The 10,086-nt window shown below is 36.9% G+C and overlaps 1 protein-coding gene across 3 annotated transcripts; it reads right to left on the bottom strand.

Moving 5' to 3' along the window:
• Positions 1-442: 442 nt before the first annotated feature.
• On the bottom strand, positions 443-8,143 carry rer1 (retention in endoplasmic reticulum sorting receptor 1). Of its 3 annotated transcripts, none has more exons than XR_011585226.1 (8): positions 8,076-8,143; positions 6,224-6,305; positions 5,260-5,364; positions 4,717-4,813; positions 4,075-4,153; positions 3,005-3,140; positions 1,194-2,572; positions 443-1,162 (listed from the first exon to the last, which is right to left on the bottom strand). XR_011585226.1 is itself a non-coding variant. In XM_070839574.1 (8 exons), exons 2-8 carry the CDS (start codon positions 6,302-6,304, stop codon positions 954-956), a joined length of 564 nt encoding a protein of 187 aa, XP_070695675.1. In that variant the 5' UTR covers position 6,305; positions 8,076-8,143; the 3' UTR covers positions 443-953. The 3 variants fall into 3 exon arrangements, 2 of the variants coding, with proteins under 2 accessions (XP_070695675.1, XP_070695674.1); XM_070839574.1 differs by having other exon boundaries at positions 443-964; positions 2,518-2,572; XM_070839573.1 differs by having other exon boundaries at positions 443-2,572.
• Between the last annotated feature and the right edge of the window lie 1,943 nt (positions 8,144-10,086).

Raw genomic sequence — 10,086 nt, forward strand, 5'->3', positions numbered from 1 at the left:
GTGTCACACAAACAGGGTTTAATGAACATCATGAGCAAGCAAGATTAATGCTTGTATCATACATAAATGCTAGATATTACACTTTTAGCCAAATCACCAATTCAAGTCTCAGAGTACATTTTTGCGACATTAGTAACAGCAAAATGGAAAGCCAGAGATTAAGACATTAAGGTGTTTGCTAGCACTTCTAAAAGTGGCACATTTTTATGATTACTGTTAATTAACATACGGTTGTGCTTTTTCATTGTCTTTCTTTTCTTGTACTACTTATCACCAGTCTAGAGAAATTCATCAAAAGCAAAATTCATCCAGAATCTCAAGTGAATTGTGGATTGTATAGAAAGGGAGTTGACTTTAGGAAATAGTGTAGTGAGGACTTGGGCCCAGATCACATTTTTTTAATTGTTTGCCTTTTAACATAATATGAAGCCGAGACACCATGAACTGTTTGAAGGGACACAGCCTCTTTAATAGCATTTGAAGTGAAAAAATTACACTTAAGTTATTAAAATCAAGTTTTTGTTTAACTGTAGCACAAGAAAACAATAACATGCAATCCATGAGAAACATATTTAATTCATCAAATCTAGAACCCAATTATCCAGTTTTGCTTTCATCTATTTCAACTGAAATGGATTTAAACATTGGAAACAGTATGGTGGTTGGAAGAGAAAAAACAAAAATAAAAATAATCTCAAAAGAAAAATGTATATCTTAAAATATATATATATATATACAAATCCTCCAATCCTTTGAAACACAAACTTTTTTTTACAGGAAAATGTTTTGATCCCTTACTACAGTGCTGATCAAAGTTTAGTAATGACAGATAATCCCCAGCATTCTGATAAAAATGGAGAGAAAAAAAAAATCAACAGGTTTATAGAAAAGAAAGTGTGATGGCCACCCACTTCATCCATTTGTTATAATAAAAGCTCTCAATCTCTGTTTTCTTATGTTTCCTCTGCAAAAGAAAGAGAACAAAGGTTTGCTTGGAATGACTATATTTACCATAACGTTTTCCAAAGTAAACACAGATTATAATGGACTACAACAGCTAGTCTACACAAATCGAATGGACCCCTTGGTTTGAAACACAGATGGGTTAACGTTTCAAAGAGAAAAGGTCGTCGGGATAAATGTGGGATTGCTTGACTATTATCTCAGATTAGACCTTGTTATGGAGATTGGACCTCAGATTAGACCTTGTTATGGAGATTGGACCTCAGATTAGACCTTGTTATGGATTGGAGTTGAATACTGGTTGTGCACTTTGAAGACACAGTATATTTTGAACAACTGTCTACACAAAGGTGAAAAATTCTGAGATAAAGTGAATTCATTGACTTGCCATTGTAACCTAAATGCCCCTTTAAATATTGAAGAAATTTGGTGTTGGGGTGGTATGCGACACAGTATCCCATCTGTCAAACTGTACAACAAACTCGAGGAACTCAAAGAACGGATTTAAAGTTAGACTACGGGCTACAGGAGACTAATTGGGTTGGGGTTAGAGACACTCGCTTTGAATTATGCATTCAATGATGTGGTGGGGGCTGTAAGATTAAAATGAGGTCACTGATAATCATCCATATTGATGCTCGCTACAATCAGGTAATACACAGAGATTCAGTTTCCAATTCAAGACAAATGTCAATCAAAAAAATGTTGTGCTAATTATTTCAAGAGATTGTTAGGTGTTTTGTTTTGCCCGTCTTGAATGCATATTCAAGTGAAATGTGACAAATTTCTCCAAAGTATCTGCATCCAGTACAGAAGACAACTAGCTGAGACACTTGTGAGCCAGAGCAGCCGCACACTTTATCACAAAAGATGAACTGATTCAACTTGAAGACCGTTCCTTCAGATTTCATCTTACACATCTAATCATCTTATGTTGCTACTAACACTACCGACTTTCAATGTAGAACTTCTTACAAATAAGTAGGTACCAATATATTAATCAAAAGTTGGCAAATTTATTTAACTTGGGAGAAGGAGATTTACTGGAATCACCATCATTGAAAAAGACTTAACAAAAAAAAAAACCAAAAACAAAACAATCAAAAATCACAAACTTCACTGCAGTTTTTTTCAGTGTGGTTCCTTCTTGATGACTTCATACTTACCACATGGGGTTAAAAAGGCAAAAGACAGCACTGAGTCTCACCTACTACTGAACAAATGCAGACCAATCCTAAAATGAGGATTGTGGGCCTAAAAAAGAAAAAAAAAAAAAGAAAAAAAAAAAATCCTCCCCCTCAACAGACAAAGGCAATATTCCCGGACTAATTTGATCCGTGCTGCTCACATCCTCATCCAACACTGAACCCTGGATCAAAACTCGTATTTTTCATGTTATGTTTTCGTGTTACTGTTCTGCTTACAAAAAAAGGAAATCAATCTCTAACTCTGGTCGCTCCCCACTAGCTGTGACAGATACATTTCAAATGAGAAGGAGGTAAAGGGTATGCGGGAGTGTCTAACTAGCAAAAGTTTTCCCTGTGTCTTCCTTGCCTTTGTATGTCCTCTTCCCATGTGTGAAGGGTAGGTATCTGTACTTGACCATGTGCTACAGAAGGTGGGTAAAGAAAAAGAGGAGAATTAGCAGCATATTTCTCAGGTTTGCTCATTAACATTTTTAACAAGCACAATAATTGCTGGTTTTATCAGAGAAGGAATTGGCGCTTATCAAGAGGCAAATACGTATTCAAAATTAAACAAATGCACTGCAAATAAAGGGCAGCCATAACAGAAACATCTGTACTGTATTCTGTTTAAAAATGTGTGTTAATGTTAAGATTAGTTTTGGTAAAAAAGCTTTGTCAGAAGGTTGTTGTTGTTGTTGTTTCATCTTTACATTTTCGATCTGTTTCTGCCATTTTATAAACCACGTGTGCATGATGAATAGATTTGCTTCTTGTCTTTTGCATTTTCAAGAAGTCTAAACCAGTGCCAATGTATACCGTGTGTGTGTACGTGTCAGTCAATGTACACGGCTTACCTTGATCTGCCTCTTCATGGTGATGCAGAAGAGCATGATGAAGTACATTACAAGTATAGGCCAGAACACTGGCACATTGAAGGCATCAAAAAATGTGCAAATCATGGCGATGACGATGCCTTTTGTCGCCGAATGCCTGCCAAGAAAAGTATTATAAGTTCAGTTTCAACAGGGCAACCACATTTGTGACGCTGAGTCATTTACTTATTGTGTCATGTATGTCTAGATATTAAAGGATATTTTATTTGGAATAAGTGTGAAGGCAGTAAAATGATGAACAGATTTATGAGCCTACAACAAATCTATACTTGAAAATGCAGGAAAGCATAAGTGGAAAACTATTTTGACTAATTTGTCATTAGGACCAAAGGTTGTTGGCTAAACTTAGTACCTTAATGTATGCAGATGTATTTGATTTTGCTCAAGTTGAGTTAACACAATTAAGTGTTAAAACAACTGATAAATAAACTATTCAATCACTTGTTTTGCAGTTTTATAAACAACCTGAAACTTTTTTGACAGTGCAGCGGTGGTTCATAGGGAAAGGGGAACCAAAGATTATCTTTTCAAACATCAGGCAAATGCGAGTTGTATGTTGGCTGATGCAAAACTATTTTCCTTTCTTCCTGTTTAAGTACACAAGAAGACACAGAGTTTGCATAGACACACGACAGTCATGAAAAGGTTTAACACGAACTCTCCATGGTAGAACACAGACATGCTCACTTGTTCAGTTAGTAGCATTTTCATTGATACACCAATATTACAATTGTCTAAAACTGGTCTAAGATGTTAACTGTGACAGTGTACGTTTGTCAAGCCATGCTTACAAAAGTCTAATGAAAGGTTTTTATATATAACATGTCTTTAGGTGATGGTAATGCTATGGGGATTATTGATTAATGTCAGGGATGAAGTACAGATTGAGTTAAAATGAAGATGGCAGACGAATTCAATCAATAACTCTGGTTTGGTTTTAAATGAGCTCTAAATGTAAACGCAAACTTTGCACACACTGGTCATTCCAAAGAAAATAATCTGCAATCACTGCAACCATAAACTGGACTCACCAGAATTTGAATTCAGGCAACCTCCTGATGAAAGGGCGGAACTCCTCGTTCTGCTTGGTAGGAAGCGCTGGGCCCTCATCTGCAGGACAGAGAGGTTACAGGGTCACGTGGAGGTTATTAAAAAGGGGAATCTTCAATCATGCCAAAACAATGTCCCATAAAAAAAGTATTATTATACTTATGTTTTATTTTTTCCAGATTACTGTGGAATTGACTAGTCTGACACAATCTGTTATAACAATTTATGTGGGAAGGAAAGGCGACTGAGGCGGCAAATAAGGTGGGTAAAATGCTTCTCGATAGATTTTGGAACAAAGCAGTGCTGCATGACATCTGGATGTTATATGTCTGACTTTGTGGCTGTAGTGCTTTCATCTTTATGTGCTTGAATCCACTCATCTCTGTGTTAAGTTACACACTTCCAACCAAAGGCTTTAGAGAAAAAAAAAAAAAAAAAGAATGTCAACACCATCCTCCAACATGTAAATGTACACTGATATTTTTGTGTAGGAGAAAGTATTAGCGACACCTGATTTTACTTTGACCTTTGATCAGAGTCAGAACTCTAAATTAACTACAGCAAACAAAACAAAACATGAGCATCTTACAAAAAACTGATCTAATTGTATTGAGCCAACTTGCCTTCGTCAAGCAGTGAAGGGTCCACTTTTGGCGATAGAAAAGCAATGAACAGGTTGAGATGGTAGATTCCCAAAGCATATGTTACTATATACCAACCCTGAAAAGCAGAATAAGGAACATCACCACATTAAAAGCCTATAAGTGCACTTTGTTGGTATAAATAATGCATGAGCAAGAGCATTTTCATGCAAAACAGAGGGCAAGTAGACAAAACTTCTGCACAAATATCACACTTTAGACAGGTGAGTCACAACAAAAAAGCAGCTCAGAGCGACCCCTAAGCCAATGTTTCAGCTCTGGTGAAAAATCAGCAAAAATCAAAACAAGTGATACTTAAATATAATACATTCCAGTACAACAGCCCAGACTACACGTAAATAGTTTGTACAGGTGCACGAATACCTCTCACTCTGACAATCTCAGAAAACTGGGCAAGTTAATCATTTTATAATGGAATTGTTATTTATGACTCACATGGCTTACACTTCCCTGACCAAAGAACAATATATTAAATTGGAAAAAACAGAAATAAAATTATATTACCTGTAGTATGTACACTCTGATCATGTACACAGCAGTGAGTAGTAGAGTGGCTGCCCATCGCACTGCATAGAATGGCGTTGACTTGTCTAGCCATGACTGATAGATCTATTACAAAAAATACAAAAAGGAAACAAAACGTAACCATCCGAGGAAGAGAACATCACTCATGTTCAAGTTAGACACAACCTTAGATAAAACAGTGCAGAGCCTCTGAAAAAACCTTGTCACCTTCCCTTGTGGAGATACAGTGAAGTTGGACATTAACGGAACATCCCCTCATGGCCTAATTGCTACTTAATGTGAAGGAACATATTTCAACTGAAACATCCCCTAACCCTTTAACCCATGTTCTTCTCTGCCTGACAGACCAATACAATTGGATAAAATCAATGGCCACTTACCCCCTTCCAGTCAGGATACACTGATAACACTTTTTAGCACTGTTACCACTGAGTACAAAGCTTCAGGAAGTCTACTACTGAATATTTTAACTACAAAAGGAGAAAAAGAACATGAAACTGAAAGCAGGAAAAGCACTATACTGGAACACTGCAGTGTGTATTTCCATTTCATGCAAAGGGCACTCGAAACCTAATACCACTGGAATTAATCTGATTCTTTGATTTACTAAAATTACTGAAAAACTTCCTCCGTGTGTTGTAAATGACTTCCACTAAAGGTGTGAGCCTATGTTTTGGCTCTGTGATAACAGATACAGCAGCACTGGTTTTGTAACATTCCAGTAGACCAGAACAGAAGCAGAAAATACCAGTAGCGTGACTTTAGCCACCACCAGTTTAACTGATGCACATGTAACATTTTAGCAGCAAATCTGAATATTCAAACTTTTACCTTGGTAAATACACGTTTTGCTTAATTATCATGTGATATGCACACACAGTATCAAATCATTTAATTTATTTAAACCATTAACAATATGGCGTATGTGTGATCGACACGTTACCTGTCCAATCCGTGTGAAAAATGCAGAGACTACAGATGTTTTCCCATGGATTGACTCCCCAACACTGTCCCCTTCTGACATTCTGTCATTGATCATAAAAAGGACATTTAAATTAGTGTTGCATGAATATAGGCTACGTGGCTAGTCTGAATGAAACATACTCTAAGTGCACTAATCAGTACCATTATCTAGCATGCACAAGCCTCGCATTTCTCACTCTTGGATATATTGGCTGGATTTTCAATCAAGTTTGTGTGACAGCGAAATGGGACAGTTTTGAGCCTAAATAGTTTTTGTGAAAAGACAAGACACACATTCACTTAATTTATTTTTCTGTCTTGACCTAGGGATAAAACTTGAACAATACTCTCCTGAATGGAAACATGTACACCGAGAAATAAGAAAAACAAATGGCATAATCATCATGGAGTTTTATTCTGATATTCTTTAAAACATACTATACTTCATGGCTTTAGGTGCTGAAATAACCTACACCTCTGCAAGGCCTTTTCAAGTGTTCCCAAGGGTTCCTGTAAATAAGGATGTGATAATGTGGGCCATTTATACCATAGAATTAACAACATATGTGCTAATAATAGGAAGCAGTTAAACAATAAGATTTAGCAACAGAAGATGAGATGGATAGTTCTGGCTGTAAGCACCAGTGAAGTAGATGAGTTCTTTTAAATTAACTCTGTGCCTGCTTTTCACTGAAGGTAAAAACTGTAAAGAGCAGAATCTGGTAGCAGTCTCTGCTTTATGTACTCTTTTCAGCAGTGATGAGATTATCAAGTGGGCAGCTGATTGTCAGGTACGCATGACCACTTCAATCAGAAGGATATCCACATAGTATACAAACATGGGAGAAATGGCCTGCAGAGCAAAATCTAGTCGTCATTCCGATTAAACGAATAGTAATTTACGCCAACTGCATGTATTTGGGATACTTTTACTTCTCAGAGGTCCGTGTAATGAATGGATCATGAATTTTCTAGGTAACGTTAGCTACTCGCCTACCTTTGGTATTGTAATTTGGGGTCATGTTTCAGATATTTGATTACCAATCTGCACTGTGTTGCCTTGGCGATTGCAGGGAATTTAAATGATTAATTTTGACAGGTAACATTAGCCAAAAAGGGCAGAACCGTACAGAACTGTTCGTGGTCGTGGCTAACGTTAGCAGCATAACTAGCTAACAGGCTTAGGCAGTCACGAAGGCAGCTAAAAAGTCAAATTTATCAAACGCTGGCGATTAAGGAAAACCACAAGATGGCTACGATCGAAACAAATAAAGCAATGAGTGTCATTAATGTTTCGTTAGTGACATTATTTTGAAGTTACTCGCGTTAGCTTATAAATTAGCCCCTGAGGTAGCTAACTAGCCGTCTGAAAGGTACATTGCCCTTTGGCCTAAATTATCGCCTGTATGGGTTATGTAGTTTTAGTGAAGCTTCAGTTATACCCCATCAGCGCTTAAATTAATTTATAAAACTACACTTCCCACAACTCCAGCGAAGCGTGCATTTAAGCATGGCAAAGGAAATTGTAGTTCGTAACTCGCTCACTTTCAATTGTACTCGATGTGCACCAGGGAGCTGGCGAACTACAAATGCCAGCAAGGAATTTGATAATCTGACAACTCACTTCCGGAGAAAACGGTACTACATTGCCAACGGCCCCACAGCTAGCCAGCTAGCCCGGTTAGAATTTATACTATTATCTAGTAACCGCACCCGCACTCACTGGATCATGCAATCGTTTTGAAATACGTTTCTTAGTTTCAATACCTGTCTGCGTCTCCTGGTTGTGTTTGCAATTACAGTGAAAATAATCAATGACAGTTCTTTCTTACCTGATACGGCCGCTGTGTCACTACCCGGCTCTACCTAGCTAGCTAAACTAGCCACTTCTCGTGCGAACTGGTGTGAACACGTCAGTACTTCCGCAAGGAGTCGAGCGTATGGCAGGTGGGATAGTAGAGCCCCGAAAACACCGAACCACTGGGCCTGGAGACGAGTGATCACCGTTGGGCTGCGAGCGAACACAAGTGCGTACACTCGCGAGTAACAAATAAGCATCTTACTGTCGATGCATCTTATAAAATGCTGTTAAGATTTAGGCTATACCCTTGACTATTAAAGTATTCATTCAAATGCAATTAAGTAAAACAGAGACATTAAATGGAGGCAAATATTTTAATATCCATGATTTTAAGAAAAAAACACTGAACTTAACAACCTCAAAAACTATTATACATTGATTAACAGCAATAGTTATATAGGTACACATAATAATCTTTACAAAACAAAACAAAAATTACCAGGAATATCAAAACAAGCACTATTTCTATTTACATTGTAAAGAATAATACTGATCATAAGCACAGATAATCCTAAATTATTTTACTTTCAATGCATTAAAGTGCCCTTTCTTTGACCAGTTGGTGGCTAGTGGGTGAAAGCACGTGTCTTTGTTAGTGAGAAGGCCTGTATGGAGGAAATGCTGCAAGTCGGGCACAAATTATCATGGTACAAATTCATGTAGTAACTACAGACAAATTTGACACCATTACTAGAATTGCACCATGATTAATCACGCTGGATGGCAATCTATAAGTAAAACTGGAATGTTGCTATTAAATATCCATAAACAAGTGCCATGAACATTCATACTAGGTACACAACTAGCTATAATCAGTCCATATGAGGACCTTGCCCTGCAAGGTTTTTCAAAATACACAGAGAAGGACAAAAATGCTAGTCTTATCTAGTGTCGTGGTAAACAGGGACGCTATTCTTAATTTATTATTCACAATTCAGATTAAATCCCTGCTATTGAGATATAATACTGATTTTGATACTCTGTCTCTCAAATGTTTTGCAGTGTTTTTCTATACAAGAATTAAGATGTATTTCCTACAACTTAATAAAAAAGTAATTGATGCAAATTAGATTTTCTCATATTATGTGTTGACAGTGATTTCCAGGAGGAGTTTTCATGAATACACTATTAATACCAAAGCCCATTAAATGATTTTTTTTTAACAATGAAATGACAAGGGAATGCTGAACTAGAGGTCATCACATTATCATAGTCATTAAAAATATGCATGACTATGTGCTCCCATAGCTTGATTCACCATTCAATTCTATACATTTGGTTCAAACAGGAGATACACCATTTTGAATCTAAATACACCTTTTCAACCACATCTATGCCAAAACATTTACAAGATACAATATATACATTTGTTCAAGTGAAGGAAAAGTGAAAGAACAATAAATAAGTCAGTTGAGAACTAATTTTGTGCATTCAAGCACAAAATTAAACTAACAAGTTGTGAACGGCTACTGTGACGTTTGTGCGATTGTGCAATTGGTACATTTTATGTTCACCATAATCTAATTAGATGTTGTAAAACAAAAAATGCGTCATCTATTATTGCACAGTGCAACCAAACAACATCCTGGTTTGCAAAAAAAAAATTATATCTCCCTCTTTTGTCATGCACGTATGAGCATCCGAAAAAGAATAGTCCAGACCATGTGTGTTTAGCATTGCCTTGACAATGCCTTTGTCACAATGGTATTTGCTATTAGACTTTAGATGTCCTTTTTGTGTCATCTTATGTTCAACCTTCTGGGTGGAACAACTGTTTGAGCACAAAATGAAGGCTGCACGGAAAGGTGCATTAACACACTGAAAACGTCCCAAATTCAAAATGGAACTTGATTCTTTGCAAAATCATTGACTGAAGTATGATAGCAACACATAAAAGCACATTTAAAGACCCTATTGACACGCTTTTACTCTGTGAATAGGCCTATGCTGACAATAGTATTGGCAAAAGAGTCTTTCCAGGC

The sequence above is a fragment of the Pempheris klunzingeri genome, chromosome 11 (assembly GCF_042242105.1).
Source record: "Pempheris klunzingeri isolate RE-2024b chromosome 11, fPemKlu1.hap1, whole genome shotgun sequence".
NCBI lineage: Eukaryota > Metazoa > Chordata > Actinopteri > Acropomatiformes > Pempheridae > Pempheris > Pempheris klunzingeri.

Bases quoted from the DNA above. Each gene is read 5' to 3' on its own strand.
- rer1 (XM_070839573.1), bottom strand. From the start codon at position 6,304: ATGTCAGAAGGGGACAGTGTTGGGGAGTCAATCCATGGGAAAACATCT. The intron at 5,365-6,223 runs GTAACGTGTCGA...TTTTTGTAATAG, and splicing joins TTTTCACACGGATTGGACAG to ATCTATCAGTCATGGCTAGA. The intron at 2,573-3,004 runs GTAAGCCGTGTA...CACCTTCTGTAG, and splicing joins CCATGAAGAGGCAGATCAAG to CACATGGTCAAGTACAGATA.